The following is a 21,944-nucleotide window of genomic DNA, read 5'->3' as shown; positions in this document are numbered from 1 at the left end:
TGCTTTCCTCTCTGCCCATTCTTAGAACATTTTATCTTTGGTATTTTCCCTCTTATTCTATAGGCTTTCCCCAGGAATATTTTATTCATTTGCAGGGTTTAAAACACTATTCCAATGACACTATGATGACTCCCAAATTTAAATCTCCAGCTATGAACAAATAAATGAATTTGAGCAACAGATTAAAAATGATTGATCACCCCATGCACCTATGGTCAATTAATCTATGACACAGAGGGCAAGACTACACAATGGTGGAAAGACAGTCTCTTCAACAAATGGTGCTGGGAAAGCTGGACAGCTACATGTAAAAAAATGAAATCATTCTTTAATACCATTCACAAAAAATAAGCTCAAAATGGATTAAAGACTTAAATGAGAGACTGCATACTATAAAACTATAAAACACAGGCAGAACACTCTGTGACATAAGTTACAGCAAGATATTTTTGATCCGTCTCCCAGAATAATGGAAATAAAACCAAAAATAAATGGGACCAAATTAAACTCAAAAGGTTCTGCACAGCAAAGGAAACCACAAACAAAATGAAAAGAAAATCCACAGACTGGGAGAAAATATTTGCAAATGATGTGACTGACAAGGGATTAGTCTCCAAAATGTACAAACAGCACACGAAGCTTAATACCATCAAAACAAATAATCCAATCAAAAAATGGGCAGAAGACTTAAATAGATATTTCTCCAAAGAAGACATAAAGATATCCAAGAGGCACATGAAAAGATATCCAATATCACTAATTATGAAATGCAAATGAGGTATTATCTCACACCAGTCAAAATGGACACATGAGCCCTAATGTTCATTGCAGCACTGTTTCCAAGAGCTCAGACAAGGAAGCAACCGAAGTGTCATTAACAGAGAAATGGATAAAGAAGATGTGATACATATATGCAATGGAATATTACTCGGCCATTAAAAAGAATGAAATAATGCTGTCTGCAATAACATGGATGGACCTAGAGATTCTCATACTGAGTGAAGTAAGTCAGACAGGGAAAGAGAAATATATGGTATCCATTATATGTGGAATCTAAAAAGAAATGATACAAATGAATTTAATTACAAAAATAGAAACAGACTTACAGACTTAAGAGATAGAACTTATGGTTACGGGGGGCAGGGGCATAGTTAGGGAGTTTGAGATTGGTATGTGCACACTGCTATATTTAAAATGGATAACCAGCAAGGCCCTACTATATAACACAGGGAACTCTGCTCAATGTTATGTGGCAGCCTGGATGGGAGAGGAATTTGAGGAAGAATGGATACATGTATATATATCACTGAGTCCCTTCACTGGGGCAGGGGCATAGTTAGGGAGTTTGAGATTGGTATGTGCACACTGCTATATTTAAAATGGATAACCAGCAAGGCCCTACTATATAACACAGGGAACTCTGCTCAATGTTATGTGGCAGCCTGGATGGGAGAGGAATTTGAGGAAGAATGGATACATGTATATATATCACTGAGTCCCTTCACTGTTCACCTGAAACTATCACAACATTGTTAATCAACTATACACCAATATAAAATAAAAAGTTTTAAAAAGGGTACCACAAAAAAAAGTTGATCAAAAAGTCAAAAAGCCATAAGAGCACTAAAAAATAATACATATATATAATTACTGAATAAAAATGATTAGTGATAGTGTTATTGTGTCTCATTACAGACCCTCAAGGGATTAATTTTACATTATATGTGAAAATAGTTTCTAAAACAGTATAACAGGGCAGATGTATATTTCCATTAACTAACAGTAAAGTCTCACAAAACGTCTCACAAAGTCTCTCAAACTAAAACTTAACTAAAGACATTTAAAACCTGTACTGGGGAAAAAAAAAAAAGAAAGAGAAAACTACAAAAGCTGGGCTGGCTTTAATATTTCCCCAGTGGTAATCTTCCTTTAAAAAGAAAGCTAAGCCCATAAATTTATAACCAACTGGAACTGCTCATGGCCAAGCAAGTAAGGATCAAGGATCCTAGAGTCATATAACACTAGGAAATGATCAAAGAGAAAACCCATTAAAGCAGTAAATTTAAAAGAGACAAGAAAGAAGCAAAACATACTATAAAGAACATAGTGAGTGCAGGTTCTGATATGCATGTCACTGTGTTTTTTAAAGAATACTTGCCAAAGCAAAGAAAAACACTCTAGATAAAAGTATCCTATATAAAATATCATAAAATGATCTTGTCATTTTATTTATTTATTCGTAGAATTTAAGGGCTTCCCTGGTGGCTCAGTCAGTAAAGAATCTGCCAGCAATGCAGGAGACTTAGGTTTGATCCTTGGGTTGGGAAGATCCCGGGGAGAAAGAAACGGCAGCCTGCGCCACTATTCTTGCCTGGAAAATCCCATGGACAGAGGAGCTTGGCAGCCTACAGTCCATAGGATCACAAGAGTTGGACACCACTTAGAGACTACGCCACCACCCGTAGAATTTAATACTTTTTTTGCTGTAAGTTAGACTAACTGTGGAAAAGAGACGTGAAATTCCTGACCCATATAGGTGATATTATTAAATATAAGAGCCAAGACTTGAATGTACTACACCCTGACTCCGTAAGAAAGTCCTACAATTCTTTTCATGTTTCCATTTGCATGGATCTGATTATATTAAGTCCATAAATTAAAATTTAAAAGAATCTCTCAATTTTATGAGTTTATTTATGGAAGGTATCATGAATGTTAGAGTTTCATGTTTTCAGGTTCTGGGAAAAAAACACATAAATTACCATCTGAATGCAGCAGGTTAATGAAACAACACTATTAGATGATTTTGAGTGTGTTGATCTTTTAGGACATTTATAGAATTAAGAAATTACAGTTGCTATGATACTGGAAGTTTTGTGAATTACTTGGCATACAGTATTTTTTTTTAAAAAAGGAAATAAAGTTAGCATACAAATCCAGTGAATGTAAAAAACACATATACAAACACCTTAAACTTTTATATCAATCCTTAAAAAGGCTTTATTACTTAGTTGGTTTTTACTGCCTGTTCAAGTTCATTCTTCAAATATATACTTCAAATATATATGTACTTTTCAAGATAATGTTCTGAAATCGAGAGAAACACACCAGCTAAAGATGAATAAACACAATAACTCTTTTTTGAAAACCTAATGAACTCGAAGCGAATTATTAAATATCTACAAAAGGAAGACCAAGAAAAAATCACATATAATTTCTAATTTAAAACAGTCTACCAAGATCCATGGTAAACACTGAGGTTGAATAAATTTTAGATCATCACATAACAGAAGTTAATGCTTCTCATCCTCTCTTCTCACAGCATTTTTATACTCTATGAATTTAAAATACTCCAATGTGTAAAGTGTTTATGCTTTATAAGACAGTGATTATTTAAGCATGCACAATGATTCATGACTCATTGCCCCTATGTTATTCAGTTTTATGTGTTGTGTGTACTAAGTCGCTTCAGTTATGTCACTTTAGCTTTGCAACCTTATGGACTGTAGCCCACCAGGCTCCTCTGTCCATGGGATTCTCCAGGCAAGAATATGGGAGTGGGTAACCAGTCCCTCCTCCAGGGGATCTTCCCGACCCAGGGATTGAACCTATGTCTCTTGCATCTCCTGCATTGGTAGGCGGTTTCTTTACCACTAGCTCTACCTGGGAAGCCCCATCTAGTTTTACAAATAACCAGAAAACTGTCCCCTGTGACAGCTGCAAATGCAGAACTTTGAAATTACAAACTCAGATCCCCAAACTCACCTCTAGACATAATCACCTTTTTCCTGTTTCTGAGTGTTCCTTTCCACAAATAAAATCTGTACATCTTCATTGTAAAGATGTCATGAAGAGTAACTCATGACTGCGGTATGATGAAGGATGTAAGATTTCACAGGTAAAGACTATATTTAAAGGGACAATGAGTACTATGGATGTTTTACAGAATGAACAATTCTACATGTCCTTGACACTTGCTATTGTCTCAAAGAAAGAAAACTTTTCTTTTTTTTTTTACTTCATTAGATATTTGTGTTTCAACACAGAAGTGGATTAGTCCTTCTCATTAATTTTGGGGAGGGTTGTCAAAAAGTAGATTAATGTAAATGATACTTACATGATGATGAATATTTTTAAAAATGATAATGAAAACTAATTTACCATTGTTCACAAGTTGAAGTTACTTTTACTAAGTAAGAATAAAGCATTACCATACTGATTCAGACTGGCTAACAAGCACAATGTCCACTGTTTGATCCTGGCTTTAAGAGATACAATGAAGAAGGAAACAACCCTTTTCCTTCACATCAACCAATTTCAAAGACTAGGTTACATGCAACCCCCTAAATCTAAGTCTCTCTTAATAAACTATTATCGATCACAGTCATTAAGTTATTTAAATTTTATTCTAAATATTTTCCATCTCAGAGGTAACATGATATGTGTGTTTAAAACTTGTTTGTGACATAGGTCTTCCTTTTATTTTCTACTTTAAAAAAATTAGAAAAAGACAGTTTAATTCTAACATCTGAAATCTGATAGAAAAGTATGAGCATGATGTTAAAGATTTTAGGCTTTCACACTGACTTTCACAGGTCCACTTGGTCATCTTCTGTCCTGAGGCTTGCTTCTCTTGGATTTAATCTATCAAGCGGCAAAAACTGCACTTTCCTATGTTCCTATTTAATTACTAACATCAGAAAACAGCAATTTGGAATTTTTAAAATTTGTTTTCTAAAAATAGAGAAGACTCTACAGAAATACTTCACAGATACATAATTTAGAAGAGCTTTTCAACCGTTAAGCTGGGAAGAATGGAAGGTAACACAGAAGAACAATGCTGCTGAGGAAACTGAACAGAACTTAAAACACTTAAAATTTCAATTAATCTAGTATTAATATGTTGTTGTTCATCCTTAAACATGTCTAAATGTGTCCATTGTGCAGAAATTAAAATATCACTATACTCTGGGATTTTTCATCTATCTAATATATAAAGAGAGTGATTTTTCCTTTTAAGTTCAGAGTCCTATTTGTACATCCCATCGGGGCTGACAGAACTTGAAAATACACCCAAGACTGGCAGACTACTGGGCAGTGCAACAGGGACAGCCAACAAGGAAGAAAACGACCACTGGCCCAGGAACAAGATAATAAACACAAAGGGAAGGCAAAGAAGCAAGGACACAAGGGGCTGTAGCGAGAGCAGGAGAAAGGGCAGTGACAAAGTGAGTTCAAAGCACACTGGGTCCTTCAACATTTCCACATGTTTCACTATCTGATTCAGCCAACTGATTAAAGACCATGTAAAAATCTCTTACTGCTCTAGCTCCTTAAAACAAACATTCCATGCATCTGTATATTTAGAAATAAGAAAATAAAATAATTGATAGAACCAGTCATAATCATTGTAAGTGGCTAGTCCCAGAGAAATTATCTGGAAATTGCAAAATATTAACATCATAAACCAAGCCCCAGAGACATAGTTCATATAAAGTATAGAATTCAGAATTTCAACATGAATTTTACATTGTTTTTCAGATACGCTAATACAATTAATAGACTTTCTGAGTGCCCACTCCGGGGCAGGCACTGTCCTAAGTGTTTAAGGTGTAACAATAAACACAATATTCTCAAGGAGCTTCTATTCTAGTGAAAACAATAGGCAATATGTGGCATGTTTCAATGCACCAGAAAAATATAAAGCATCGTATTATGAAAATGAAAATTCTGTAATGATTACTTCATCAATAAAATAAATAGAGATTACAAACTGAAAATTCTCTGGGCTTTACTATCTACAATACCTGTAGTTCAAGAGTTTTCAAGGATTAAACATTCAAAGACTTCCTCCATTATTTCCTTAGTTGAAACCAAAACTAATAACTAACAAGCTTCTAATCCTTTTCCCTCCTTGAAAATACTCCCTAACTGTTGCATTATAAACATTTCATGTGCACATTTTTAAAGGATTTCACATACAGTATTTGTCACAGTTTATAAGATACTCGATCTTGAGCTATTAGAAGGCAGAAAAGCCTCCCCCTCACCTTTTTTCCTCTTCATGAATTTAGCACAGTGCACAGTATTTAGAATAAATAAAGCACAATCTTGAATTACAAAATGTATTTAAAAACCATTTTAGTTTCATAATGGTACAGAAACACCTTCTAACTTTACCATAATGACTGAGTTTTGTTCAAGTACTCTAAAGTTATAGTTTAGAATGTTCTGATTAATTAAAAATGGATCAAGATTAATGTTGTACTTGAAACTTGAGTGCTGCTTTTCAGACAGTCATAGAAGTAGAGTCATGGCTTCACAGTTTAAGAAGATCCCATCCAAGCTGGATTATTTAAACTTGCAATAAATAGATGTATTTTCTTGGAAAAATATCTATTGTTACAATAGAACTTGAGTTTCCTTTCTAACAAGATTGTATGATTACTCGTTTATATTGTTCTTTCCGCAGGAATTAACACACCCCTTGTTTGCATCCTGTTATTCACTTAGAGCTTCCCTTCGCTCTACTCTTTCCCTAACAGTGGGAGAGTGGTTTTCACCACACACAGAAATCCTAATCACTGTCCTCATGCTGCACGTTTCCCTGTTTGCACTTAGTATCTGTTTAGGTCATGACGATCACCTGAAGATTTTATTCTCTGTGTGCTTTCAAAATACTGCATTGCCTTCCTAGACCACTGGCAGTCTGGGGGAGACTTTGAGATCTTTTCACCGATTATTTCCCTCACCTTCCACCTAACTCTGTTCCTGTATTGAACAACCCTACAATAACTTAAGAGTACACATTCCACTGAACCTCAAGCAAACACACGTAACTCTTTCTAAAACTGTCTACATCTGGATTTGTCTTTCTAAAGGCAAACAAAAAGTATTTAAGTAACACAGGGCATAAAATCAGATTAAATCATTGTCTTAAACTTATCTAGATTGCTTATAAAAATACAGATTCCTGGGTTCTGGATAAATCTACTCAGAATCAGCAAAAAGAAAGGGAACATCCTAGACTGTGCATTTAACAAGCTTTCCAAGTTATGCTGAGGCATACTTAAGTATAAAAACCAGTAATTCAAAGGACCTCAAATGAAAGATACTGTGATTGATGAAGGAATGACACTAACAGGGTAACAAGATCCTACAGTCAAACACACTGAACCAGAATAAAACATAAACTCATTAGTGAAGAGCCCAGAAAACCCTTTTTAACAAGTAACAATTCCATAATGAGCCCTGCTAAACTATGACATTCTTTATAAGGTAGATTTTGGGAATGCTTTTACTTGGCAGATAGAACAGGATACACATCCAATCATGAAAAAATATGTATATATAGTTTTTCATTAAATATGCATATATTGTGTGTATGTATATGTGTAAGCATAAACACATGTACACACACAGAGAGAAAGACAGCCTCGAAAGCAGTAAGTATCAATATATTAGTACTTAAATGGCACACTGGCTTTCCTCTAAGCAGCTTCAGTTCTGCTCCACTGCTTCTAAACAGGAAAATCCTACACATTTTTTTTTCCTCTTTTTAACATATAAGCTGATTTCCCGTGAGAGAGGAGCAGGAAACAAAAAGGCAAAATGATCATGTCAGTACATTTTTATCAGAGTGAAGGAATAATGCCTCCTTGTTTCTAGACTATAAACTCTCTAAGGGCAGAGACCACATCGTACGTGTCACAGAAGCCCATCATAGGTCTGACAGCACTGCATGTGAAGAGATGCTGAAGGTCAAGACTGCATCCCAAGAAGCTGGGAGTGCCCTTGAGGTTACAGTCTACAACAGGGGCTCCCAAACTTGCCACCACACCAGAGTATTTGATTCCAATGGGCTCAGTAAGGCTCAAGATCTGGCATTTCTAACAAACGCCCAGGGGACACCTAATGCTGACCATCTGGGGACTAATAGTTTGAGAATCACAGATCGAGGGAAAAGTCCTCAGGATTTTGCCATGTATATGGTTCCCAGAAGACAGAAGTAACTGAGATGTGGTCTGCAAAAACAACAGAGGGAATCTGGAAGTTAGTTTCTAGCACACACACACACACACACACACACACACACACACACACACACACACACACACACACACACACACACACACACACACACACACACACACACACACACACACACACACACACACACACACACACACACACACACACACACACACACACACACACACACACACACACACACACACACACACACACACACACACCACCCAATATCTCATAACTCACCTCAAAGATGAAGGGTCTGGAAAATTCAAAGACTTTTTATACAGAACAGAGAAAATGTTAAGTATCTGCTATGAACCTTTAAATATATAACCCTCCCTGAAATTATCATCCTGAAATCAGTGTATACTGCCCAGATCCTCAATGACTAAACTATATAGTTTTTTAACCCAAAATAAACAACACATGGCAGGCAAACAAACCTATAAATAAAAACGATGCTCAGACTAAACACAGCAAACCATCTAAACACAAACCTAAAGGGAAATAACTGTCTTCCAATATTCTGCACACAAACTGCAAATTCAAGCATCTGTAACTGTGTCAAGGGCAACACGGTTAGCATCATCTGACCGTCTGTAAGAAGTGCAAAATCTCTGACGACAGCGAAGCCTACTGAATAGGCATCTTCATCTTATCAAGGTCCCTATGTGATTGTGAGCACGTTAAAGGTTAAGAAGCACTGACATAAGTCATTGAGATTTTATCATTAATTCTCTACTGCTGTTGGTCAAATGGCATGATACATTTAAAAGACTGAACAGTTTCTAAAAACTCTATGTCTGACATAAACAGAAAAACAGAAGACAAACAAAAGAGAAATCGAGGAACTGTTTTGCATGAAGAGACACACTGAAACATTATTTTCAAACCAAAACTTCTATTTAAAATACTTTAGCACTACGATAGACTGTACGATTAACAAAGGTCACCTAGTTCAAATCCCTTGCTTTTGGCTGAGTAAAGCGATGCTAAAAGATTAAAGTAAAATAGTTGTCAGTGGCACACCGGAGACTGAAAGCCAAGTCGACTGCCTCCAATAACGAAATGCTCTTCCCAGTGGAAGAAGATATTTTAATTACATTTTCCTGGAGTAAACATATAGTTAATTATAAAGCAGCAGAACTATACATAACTTTTAAAGGACAAACGAAATGATATATCTGTGAAACACAGTGAAGGAAACCCAGCAAAAATATATCATAGGAGTTAATATGTCTCATTCTTTCCATTAAAAAAAAAGACTTTAAAAATTTGAGCTGGAAGGAGAAGAACAGGAAAGTGTCATACTTAACATGTGTTATAATTTTCAAAGAATGACATAACGTATCCTTTAAGTGGCAGCATCTGTTTGATGAAGCAATCGGGAAAGCTGATTTTTAGAAATATTAAAAATTAGGCTTTGCTACCTAAGTTTTATTATACAGCAATAAACAAAACTTTTTCACATAAGGTGAATTTTTTCAGTTTTCAACACAGAAGTGCTAATAGCCATAAGCAACATAAATACTTGGTAAGCGATTACAGAAAAATTAAATCCTTCTGTCTTACCATCAAAGAAGCTCTTGGCTCTGAGATAACTGACACTAAGCCTGAGGACGGAAAGTTTGTCCAGCTTGTTAATAACATCTTGTGGGAAAGGCAGCAGGCTGGCCAGACGGTCCAGTTCTGTATTAAGTCGGTCTCTATGCCTCTTTGAAGGATTCGATTTGATTCCTTCAGCTGGGACTGGCTTGACACTGAAAAACAAACAAAATTCCGTAAAATACATGAAAATCTAGAGAGCGAAAATTTTTATCGCATTATAACATCTCCTCAACTATTTTTCTAACAAAACATCTAAAACCTACTGCAAGTTTATATAAGTCTTTTCAAAATGCTTCTTTCACATCTTAATTAAGAAAAACAAGATAATAGGTAAACTCTTTTGTAATGTTTTCTTAAAAACTATGAACCCATCACAGGAAAATGTCAAGTACCTCTTCCACACCTCATACATCTGTGGTACATGGTTCCCAATTAACAAATCTACTAGGATTTTTTTCTCCCTCAAACACAGCCATTGTTAGGGGGAAGAAAGAAATCTTCCATAAGTTATGTAAAATTATGCCTCCTTTGCTATCTTTCACAAGAATCATCTTGGCATCATGTAGGTTGTAGATAAACTGAAATGACCTTAAATAAAAAGCTGTTTCTTTATCACCCTCAGCTTCCTGTATTAAACACTTTTCATCCTGTCAGTGAGAACTTTTCAAAGCCATTCCTGCATCTCCACAGGGTCCTCCAGCCATCTAACGGGGTCCTCCAATATTGAGGCAAGAAAAATTTGATCTCAGTTATTAGTATTTGTTGACCAACAAATATTAGAGGTTAATTGCTTACCAGCAATTACTGGCAAATTTTATCTTTATGACATAATTTGTGTCTCAATTAGAAAATCCAATGAAATTCCAACATTTAGCATGATTTTCATCTGAGAGAAAAGATACTGATGGGTAGGAGAAGAACTTGAGTTCAGAAATGAGAAACTGAACTTCACACAAAGGCCTTACCCAGGATTTTATAACAGAAATCCATGAAAGTGAATTTACAGATCATCAGAGACCCAATGTTAAAATATAGAGAAGATATTAAAAAAACAAAGTCATTTTTAGATCATGTCTCTGCGCTCTTCCATTTGCCAGAAAAAAATAAAGAATATTAAGAGCATTCTTAAGATGAAGACTTCTTCCTCCAGTTTTACTGGAGAAGACAAAGTATTTTTGATGGTTCAAATTATAGCATTTTAAAAAGTATAAATTGGCTTGAGTATAATGCTATTAATTTGATTCAATCAAAACATTTCTAGATAACATGCTTTCAATGTTACATGAGGCAACATGAAGATGTAATACTTTTTTTAAATAAGTAATACTTCATGCAAGAATATGATAGAAAGCAATAGGAAAATTCAGCGTATTTTTTACACTGTCCCTAATGGGTAATTTCTTCAGAACTGGTCTATTTCTTTTTGTTTCTGTTATAGTTCATGTTATTCCTACAAAAAATAAGAGTACGAGATTGGTAAAGTGGCATAGATACAAAATAAGTCATAGATACTTTCCTCCAGACTTTGTGCATAACTCCATATCTAATCGAAACTGGTGACTATCTCTCTAGCTATTTTCCCTAATCACATGTAAAATGAAACTCAAGTCACATCTAGTTACTGCATTTCTCCAATTAATCAACCGAATTTCAACTTTTACTTATAATGCATGTCCACCCCATTGAATAATTCTCTACCAACCAATCACCTGTTAAATATTTGTTTGCACCTATCATGTCCTGGGCAGTCCCAGAAAACATTCTTCTCCTCTATACTGAAAAAGTGTTACAGGAGCTGAGGACAGTGAGCAACTGCTTGAAAAAAGATTTTTATACAAAAGGTAGTATATGAGCTGAACCTTGAAAGGTGAACAGGACTTCAGGAGGTGGTACAAGTGAGAAATGGTGAACAGTGAGAGGAACTATCTGAGCAGCTCAGAGTACAAGAGAGAGAAGGGGAAGCGGGTTAGGGCCAACTCCCTTCAACAAATATTGACCACCCACCACGTGCCACACCCAGAACACTGAGCAGTGAACAAAACATACTCAAGCCCCTGTTCTCCTGAAGCTTACATTCCCATGGGAGGATCCAGAAATACATAAATGAAGAAAGAAACAAGTAAGCATATAACTTTCCAGGCTGCTAAGCATTGAGAAGAAAAATAAAGCAAGATAAGGAAGTAAGGAGTGATGTGGCGCTGGTTTTGATCAGCAAGGAAGGTCTCTTGATGCGATAGTTTAGCACATACCAGGATATAGTGAAAGAGTGAGCCATGTGGGCATCTGATGGAAAAAAAGTTCCTGAAAGAGGAAACAGCAGGTTTCCCCACAGAAATGGTATGAAGTTGGCCCTTGGTATCTGAAAGTCAGCTTCATAGTACTGGTTTACATGATCAGTCTTGGGCTGCCCTGACTCTGGTGATGGAGGGGATGGGATGCAGGGCAGATCACAATACAGCCAGTCCTCCTTTCTCAAACATAAATCTGTCACTCCTCTGATCCAAGCCACTCCGCAGCTCTGCACAGTCCACGTTCCTTAACCTCACAAACAAAACCCTCTCTTGATCTTCCTATGGCCCCGAACTCTTCCTCTGGTCTCTGATTCCCCAGGCAAAACCTTCCTTGCCTGTTATTCGCCAGAGCAAAGAAAGACAGGACTTCGGTCACCAATATGTACTCTGATGTTCTCATACGTGTCACTCCCCAGAATCCCCGTGTTCTGTCACAGCAGCTTCAAAGTGCTGCTCAGTTAGATCATGTTTGTTGTCTTCCCTGACCCACTCCTACTGGATTTCTCCTATCTGACTAGGTACTGTGTGCATCTTATGCAAATGCCTTCAATAGCCATTCCATGAGGGAGTATTCTGGGCTGATAGCGTTTCCCACAACTGAAAATAAAATCCAGTTGTGTGCTCTTGGGAGCTTTCCAGTAATGATTATAAAACACTGGGGAGAAGACAATAACACAAACACTGAAGCAAGACAAGCTGCTAAGACACAGAAAGAAATAACAGAACAGTCGGAGAAAGAGGTTCAGCAGTGCTTCTACACTGATATTGCTGCCTGTCTAGTACTGGCTCTTTGCAGAAGTCAGGCCTACACTAGCAGAGACTATTTCTTTATGCACTGCAAACTGTCCACAGTACTAATGTATTATTATGCACATACTGGAATATTTAGCAGAAGATCAAATTTCCTAAGTGTTATGCAACCTATATTGCATATACTTATGTGTTGCTCTTATTACAATGCAAACTTCATCATTTTGTATCTCCAGTGCTCAGCATAGTACTTGACACAGAGGGGACTCTCGATTGATGGCTGCTGATCAGAAAAGTCCAGAAAGGAAACGAGTGGAGCCTGACCAAAAGGAGTGATTGTGGGGTAGTAAGGGTAGCCTGGCTTAAGACTTTTTAACAGCACTTTGAATCCACCACAAAGCTCATACGTAGCCAGACTCAAATGGTCACTCAACCAAAATGACTTGCTGACTTCCTTGGTATAGGGAGTAATGGGAAAAAAAATTGGTGAGGAGAGGTCACAAATGACTGGGATTTGGAGCCTGAGATAACAACTACATTTTCTAACAGAAAGTATGCCAAACAGAGAGAAAATACTCCAGCACAGACGTCAGTGATGTCAACATTTAGGTATAAAGTTGAGGAAAGGCAGTAGGCAAAAAGAGGACACAGAAGAATCATTAAGGCAGACAGGAAAAGAACCAGGGTAGAATATTTTGCAGGTCACAGAACAAAGTCAAATGCACAAAGTTACTAAGGAAAGCCAGGGCTGAGAAGTACCTACTGGACTTGGTATTTCAGATCCACTGTTGTTAAAGCTGAAGGAATAGATCTGACAAACCTTTTCACTGATTTTGTGAGAAATATTCACAACTATTTTGTGAAAATACTTCACACTTATCCATACCTATTTAAGATGCACCAAACAGTAAAAATAGAGAGTAATTCTACATCAATCACACTTGACTTGAGTTATGCAAGTATTACTTCTGTATTCTCTTCAAGTCTATGCCAAAACATACTGCCAACTGTCTATTTAAACAAAAGGCTAACACTTGAAATATAAATAAATGTCCCCAAAAGACTGCATTTGAGATATTTTGAATTCAGACATCTTCTGAGAGACGGTAGATGCTGATCATGTAAAGGAGTCAATTTATTATTTTTTTAAGCCTTAACCTCAGAAATCTTGTCCCAACCTGTAAACCAAAACTGTTGTGAAAGCAAGCCTTCAGCTGACTGCATGCCACACTTTGCTTTAGAAGCCGTGCGTGCCGTAAGTACTGGTGTAACAGGCCCAATGGTATGTCCAATGCCAGCTCACATGCTCCTTGTAAAGCCTTTTTAATATCCCAAGCTAAACTGTCTCTTAGGCTCATAATTGAAACACAGTTATGAAGCAGTATTTTGTGCTCAGTATTTGAAACACAGTTAAAAAACATAAGGACCCAGTTTAACCATAAAGTACTATAATCGTAGATGTTCATATTTTCATGTGACATTTACCATAAAACCTCAAAATGACATGCAAAGACAGTTTCAGTAATCCTATGAGATTAAGGTGACATTTTCTAATGGAGATTACCTATCACAGGACTGAGTCTGCGCTATCAGCTTTTTCCTGTGGATGATTTAATCTACTCTCACTGCTTCAGGCTACTTACCAATAACTTGTTTATTTCCAGTCTCTGTATCTGAATGTCCTCAAGTTCATGTTTTTCAGAATCTGAGCACCCCTTCTCTGCATCTACAATGGTATGACTCTCATTCCAACAGCTAGGATATTGAAGTATTTCTCGATAAATCTCTCTACCATATCCCATTAAGCCCAGCTCCAAACACATTCATTTTTCATTTCCTCCCTATGGCTCCAGTGCATACTTATTTATATCTAAATGTTGAATATTTACCATCATAAATTATATACTTAATGTGATACTGGAGAGGGGAATCTATGACATGAATAAAGTCAGATTTCACATTAAGCTCAATACAGCTGGATATCTACTTCCCTATGTGAGGCAAAAAAGGTCTACAAAAACTTCTGAGCATTCTGACTGGCAGTTACTTGTAAGGAGTCTGAATTTCTCAGTTACTCTCCTATTCCCACTCTATAGCTATGATGGCTTCTTCCCTTTCCTGCTTCTGCTATACTTAAGGAAAAGTGATGAGGTACAAACAGCATGTAATCTTTAGCACAAGACTTTAACAATGAAAGCCAGAACATGAAATACACCCTGGAAACCACCGTTACTTCCAAAATCCTAAAAAAACAAAAAAAAAACCTAAGGATGATCGCTTTGTCCTCTTCTGTTTTGAATATGCACTTTTTTCTATGCATTTTCCTTGGAACCCATATAGAATACATCTACCATACGTAAAGCACTAAAACATGAAAAATTTTAAGTGGTGGGCAATTGTTAAATTAATAAAGTGTCAGATATCTACTATGTGCATGGTACTAGGAAGCTCTGGTTGCTACAAAGAAAAGACACCTATCTTTACAGAGCTTGTCTTTCTTACTAGGAAAAGATGCATTCTATAACATGGCAAAAATCAAACATAATGTATTGCTCAATCATGTAGGTGTCTTAAAAGTTATGCTGGAGAGTTAAGGAAGGTAAGATTCAGCTATAGGTAGAATAAAGGGGGAAGGTTTCACAGAGATGTGGCTTCTCAATCAGGTCTTAAGAGATAGGTAAATCGCTTCCAGTTCCATGAAGGCTGAGTACATGGCTTTCTGCAACTATCCTTCTCTTCCAGAAAACCATGCCAAACAAGGAAATCAGAGACAGAAACACAAAATCTGTCTTGGATAAAGCAAAGACATAGCTAAACCCAAATATAAACAATATGAAGATGAAAAATAGCTTAAAAAATGAAATCGATGACAATGGAGAACCGAAAGGAAAATGTAATCAGAGTGTACCACTTAACTCAGCAGTAAACAATATATATGGTTTAAAAAATAATGAAACACTGCAAGTGAATTGAATCCAAAACTGTGATAAAACTATATTGGGAGGATGAAGAAGAGATTAAATAGCATTGATAACCATAACTGTCACAATAAAGATCATCAGATAATGCTTAGTATGCCAAACATTATACATGTATTTTTGACTTCTTAATGTACATGTGTTGTTTAAAATGAATACTTTTCAAAATAGTATTTCATTAAAAATAAGGTAAAAGAGCAAACTGAAAAACATAAGACAAAGAAAACTAGTATGTAAAGGACATCTCTAATAGAAAAATCTGCAAACATACTATTATTCCACACATACAATCTCAACATAGAAGTTCAATTGCCCACCCCATCTTTTTTGCCTATGAAGTTGACAATTAATATTTGTAAAGCAAAAATGCAAGGATATAGGCACTCCTACAGACTATCAATAGGAATATAATTTTTTTGTAATCTGACAGTATGTTTCAGAGCATATCTGGCTCAATCTTAAAATTACATCATATCTTCATACCCCAAATTTCCACTTACAGGAATTTTTCCCAAAGGAATGAACTAAAAATTCATACAGAAATTCACAAAACTCAAGGATATTCTTTGAAGTACTACTTGAAATATTTAAAGATTGGAAAGAAAGAATTTCTGCCTCAAAATAAATTACAGAACATTAGCAGAAGCGACCAGTATGCTGCCACTGAAAACAGTGTTTTGCAGGAGGTGAGGCTGGTAGTACCTCAATGAAAATAGAAGGAAAGGAACTTAAGAAGACAGGGCATGAATGTACATATGGAGTGAAACAAACACACCATCAGGTAGGGGCAATGTTGAATAATTTATTTCAGAACACTATTTGAGAAAAAACTGAGCATTATAAGGAAATCTCCATATATGGGTGTACCATACGCATCAATGAACATATTCACCTGGACAGTATTGTGAACTTGGAACAAACACAAGCTTTGGAGCCAAAAGACCTGGAATCTGATATTCAAACTCAGCCTTTCATTTACTACCTAACAACTTTGAATGTGAACCTTAGGTCCCTATAGAGAAAACTGAAATAATAATACAAACTTTTAATATTACTGCTATAAAAATGAAATAAAATGATGTCTGCAGAGCACTGTGCATGCCTGTGTCACACTAAACACTAACAAAGAGTAGTTTTTTGTTACATTAAACCAGTGTGCAAAAAAAATCAATTTTAAAAGAAGTGTAGAAATAGAAAGGTACTGGTGTCAAAGATCTGCATGGTATTAAATTCTAAGTAACTGTCTTAATTATGAGCATCAACAAGCACGTACTATGTTAAGTTTTTCACTAGTGGAGTACCACATGTCATCACCCACAATTGAGAACATATTCGTAGACTGCCTCTTACTGTTTCACAGGAGAAACGGCTGTTCTGTGACAGTGTAGGCTAAAAGTATTTAAGAATAGAATTTAAGAGTTTCTGTTTCATCTCTATCATTAGCAGCCTTTACAGATTATAAAACACTTTTCTCCTGCTAATTTTAGTTGTGAGAGTGGCAGTGAAGGTGTGGATTGCCCTGCCTTATTGATCAATCACTTGCCCGGACCAACAGAAGCAAGGAAACCAGACTGCACCTTTTAGTTTAGAACTAGTGTTTTTCAATTTATATCTCACTATTTCCTCTTTTCATCACTTATTTTGAATAGGTTGCTGCTGCTGCTGCTAAGTCACTTCAGTCGTGTCTGACTCTGTGCGACCCCATACACGGCAGCCCACCCGGCTCCTCTGTGTCTGGGATTCTCCAGGCAAGAACACTGGAATGGGTTGCCATTTCCTTCTCCTTTAATAGGTTACCTATAGCTAATCACTTTCACTCATTTATTTCATAGTTCCAACATGTAACAGCCTCTATAGCCACTATGTGTAAACTATCTAAAGGAAGCTATTTGAAAGAAAAACAACAGTGGAGAAATAAGTATGTAACTAAAAACACCTTTTTTTTTTCTTTTTTAGAAGCTATTTAGGTAATTGTATCATAGTACATTTATATCAAACATTTTCAAGAAAACATAAAATTTTATTCAACTAAGTAGGCATTAATATAACTGAGATTCATTTAGTTTAGTTAGAATGAATAGCAATTTCATAAACACAGCAAGGAAGACACTGCTTTTCTATTACTATTATTAGTGTGTTACCAAAGTTAAGTAAGTAAATAAGTAAGTAAAGTTGCTCAGTCGTGTCTGACTCTTTGCAACCCCAGGGACTGTAGCCTACCAGGCTCCTCCCATGGGATTTTCCAGGCAAGAGTACTGGAGTGGGTTGCCATTTCCTTCTCCAGAAGATCTTCCCCACCCAGGGATCGAACCCGGGTATCCTGCATTGTAGGCAGACGCTTTACCGTCTGAGCCACTAGTCAACTAAAGGCTGAGAGTTATTTCTAATTCTGACACTTCATGATGGCTGGTTTGATCATCACTACTGTAGATATCATTTTCAGGTGTAGATTTTATTTACTCAACACCTATTATTTGCCAACATTCAGCACTAATTTTCTGCAGAAATGTAAACTGAAGTACCACTAAAACTTTTTATGTATTAGTAAAGCTTAAAAACTACAAAAACACATCCAAAGTTATTTTCTTTGGGGGGGGGAAATCCAGACTCTAATTCAGCACTGTGTTTTTCATCTATCTTCATGATGCAAAGTAATTAAAGAAATGAATAACAGGTCTTTCACCATCAGAGAAAAATACTGATAAAAGAAGAGAGTTTAGGTAAAAACACTGCTTCTTCTTAAATTTAAGGTTGGTTTTTTTTTGAGTAGGGTTATTTTAAGGAACATTTAAGGCAACAGAGTATAACCTATTCCTAAGATATCTTTGAAAATCTCTTTAGGAACATAGATTGGATTCAGGGCTACTTCAGGTCCTTTAATTTTCTATCCTTTATTACCCTAAAAAGAAAGGAAACACTTATTGAGTGTCTACTATGCACAAGATACTTTAGTGGGATTAAACTGAACACGTTTAAAATCATTTTGTGCTATCAATAATGATAATTTTGAATGTTGGACTTCACCACTAGGGGGAGTTTATCTTGCTTAATAAATACCATCGAAGACAGGGAGATCTTCAGGTTAAAATGATGTTACCCATTTGATTCCAAAATTTTACAGAATTCTGTACTTAAATGGTCATTTTATTAATAGTTCTCTATGATTATGCTACAACATATTTTCTTCTAAGTAAAATACAGTGGCTCACAGGGTCAAAGTTAAACAGATCTTAATATCATTTTCAGCTCAAACAAGATGAATTTTTCTGACAATGTGCCATCGTATTAGAATGTCTATTAGTTATAAACTAGTAATTTAACTTAAAAAACATTAAATTTAATACTGGGTTTATGGCTCCATTCTTGAAATGGACTCTAACTGCATTTTAAGTTAATTATTTTTCATTCAGTTAAAAACAATTTATAAACAACTTCCCATGATTCTGTAAATGTCAGCACTAGGCTTTTCTTATGGAGCAGTGACATTTAAGGTGTTTGTAGGATTAGAAGCCATGCATGATGCTCAGTAAACATCTGATAAACATCTCTACTAACTAAATAAAATAAGGGTGAATGTAGAAATGCTTTGGTTTTATTACAGGAGATATTAAACACAAATATATTAAAGTCTTAGAAAGCATATTTAAGTGTTAAGATCAAATAATAAAAGGTACATCTTTTAAAAAAAGAAACTGTGCAATAATATGTTTAAAGGGAAAATCTTTAATAAAATGTTAACAAGAAGCCCAAAATGTTAAACTTTATAATGAATACAAAAATTAAAGCATTTCATTGAAGTCTTCTAGGTCCTGTGTAACACACTTCCTGAAATGCGATAATTTACAAATTCTCAGGTTTTCTAACTATACAAATAAAACCCATGATATACATATATATGTATATAATACATTATGCCAAGTGTGCTATCGTATTAACTAAAATACACAGAGGTGTCTGTGATGCCTTTCAATTTTAAATAACCATCAAGGACAAAGTCAAATTAGACAAGCACATTTTTTATAAGAAACCATTCTATAAAACACAAGTATTGTAAACCAATGTCAACAGAATTGCCAAGACAAAAACTGCTGACTTGACAGTATTCCTAATGTCAACCACACTGCACGGTAAGTCTTCCAAATTTTAATCAGTCTATTTACAGATGAATATCCTCTGTTAATGCCAAGTCTAGATCTGAAGGACTGCAATTACTGAAATTCTAAAAGGAAATTAAAACCCCAGAATACTGAAACCTTTAAACTGGTCTTTAATATTAATCTTAAACTGCTATTTTTCTGGTTTGGATTAGTGACCTAAATTTAGTCTTAAGCCACATGCACACTTCTGATTTGTTCTGAGTAACCATTTAAAGTGTTCTTAAAATTGTTTATGAAAGTTTGAAAAATGTGAAGTAAAATAACTCAAGGATAATAATTAGGAATAAACACATGAACATTGCCAACTCGCAAAAGTAAATCTGTGTTAAGCACGGATTTTTCTTTTTTTTCTGGAAAAAAATTAAAGTATTTGCCATAATCACACAAATATCCCACCAAAACAAACAAACCTAAGTTTGTACTCTGTCAGAATTGACCAAACTTTGAAGTAGAGGGAAAAGTGAATTAAGAGAATGATGCTAAGAATGAAAACGTCTGTTTCAATAATTCCATCTCCAAATCATCTGCAGACCCTAAAACCACCTCCAAAGTGATAAATCTCCCCCAAAAGATTACTTAAAATACCAATCTTCTATTGTATCCTGGCTACTACACTCAATCAAAGCGGCTACCACCTCTACACATTTTACTGATATGTTCACGCTGAGCGCTACAAAATTACTGCCAAATAAGTAAATAAGAGTACAACAGAAAGCCAGTTGCAGGGATCCAAAAAATACCTTCAGAGGCACTCAGCCCCTTTCTTGCACACAGCACGTGTTTAGCTATTTAAAGCATCTCGTCCTACCAGGAGTAAGAATGGTGACCGTCCTCTAACCTAATCGAGGAGGATATTAAATGTGAAAGGGGATTTCAAGAAGGGCTTAGGTTAACTAATCCACCAGCCCCACAGGGCAGAGGAGAGCTGTCAACAAATTAGGACCACAGCACAATGAACAGCGCTGCAAATGGCTGGAGGTGTGAAAGGGTGCGCTGGAGCTGGGGTGGGGGGTGGGGGCAGAGAACGGGGGCACAATTTTAAAAATGCAATCATTAATCACAGAAAAATCCAAGGCCTGGGTTTCTCGACCAGTCTCCAGATCTCGATTCCACAGACTGCACAGGGAAGGGACCTAATCCCCCGGCCTCGGGGATTTGGGGGCGGGGTGCGGCAGCCTCCCGCGTGCCTGAGCGCCCACCCACCGCACAGAGGACCCGCTCCGGAGACTCACGTTTTCTGCACCGGCTTCCGCCGCTTACGACTGGCGTAGGTGATGTTAGCGCTGCTGCTGTTCATGGTGCCTGGCTGGCTGCGGCTCCTCCCGGGCGTGGACGGCCCTGTCCCCGGGACCCAGCGGCAACTGGGACGGGGTTCCACGTAGCCGCGGCTGCTCCACCTGCGCCCTCCCCGGGCGATGGCGGAGACACAGAACCCCAGGAGGCGCGCGGCTTCTGCAGCCTCGCACGTCCAGGTGCGCGGCCCGGGCCCGGCGCTGGGGGGCGAGGGGCGGAGACCGGGGAGACTGGAGGCGCAGGTGCCGTCTATACCAGCAGAGGTGGCGCCGCGCTGCCCGCAGGTGAGGCGGCGCGAATGGAGGAGGAGCCTGGGCTGCCTGTTTGAAATCCCGGCCTGGGTCGCTCGCTGTGGCGGCGCTCCCCGTGACCGTCGCTGCGGCCCCTTGGGTAAGGTAGGCGCCGCCGCGCTGCGCTGCTCCCGGGACTTCCCGGATCCCGGGTGCTTCCCGCCTGCGGAGCTCGGACTCCGGCCGCCACTCCGGGTGCCACCAGCTTCCTCTTGGCTATGCGGCTACCTCTTCTCTGAGCCGGTGGTCCCAGTCACGCTCTCGGAACCTAGTGTCAAGTGGACTCGCCCTGCGAGGTCTCCCGCTGCTGCTTGCACCGGCTGAATAGCAGAAGCGCCCCCAACCCCTCTCCGGCCCCGCCCCGCCCCTCGTAGCCCCGCCCCATTCTACTTGGCCCCGCCCATCGCTCTATTTCCCTTGAGGGCCCCACCCTCCCTGCACGTGATGACGTAAGGCGTAATGACCCCCCCCCCTCCAGTAGCCATCTTCTTGAGGTCAAGGGGAGGAATCTGTGGACACATTTCCAACCCAGGAAGACATGTG

At 37.5% G+C, this 21,944-nt stretch overlaps 1 protein-coding gene across 1 annotated transcript in view; it reads right to left on the bottom strand.

Moving 5' to 3' along the window:
- Positions 1-21,716, bottom strand: part of AHR (aryl hydrocarbon receptor) — a 53,901-nt gene extending 32,185 nt beyond the window's left edge. The window contains exons 1-2 of the mRNA XM_081537666.1: positions 21,051-21,716; positions 9,607-9,794 (exon numbers count right to left, since the gene is read on the bottom strand). Of these exons, the coding sequence (XP_081393792.1) occupies positions 9,607-9,794; positions 21,051-21,115 (253 nt within the window). The 5' untranslated portion in view covers positions 21,116-21,716. The remainder of the gene's footprint in view (positions 1-9,606; positions 9,795-21,050) is intronic.
- Between the last annotated feature and the right edge of the window lie 228 nt (positions 21,717-21,944).

Source organism: Giraffa tippelskirchi, chromosome 10 (assembly GCF_054371585.1).
Source record: "Giraffa tippelskirchi isolate mGirTip1 chromosome 10, T2T-mGirTip1v1.2.pri, whole genome shotgun sequence".
NCBI classification, from domain to species: Eukaryota; Metazoa; Chordata; class Mammalia; order Artiodactyla; family Giraffidae; genus Giraffa; species Giraffa tippelskirchi.
The sequence above is the reverse complement of the archived record's forward strand: the minus strand, read 5'-3'. Positions and strand labels throughout refer to the sequence as shown.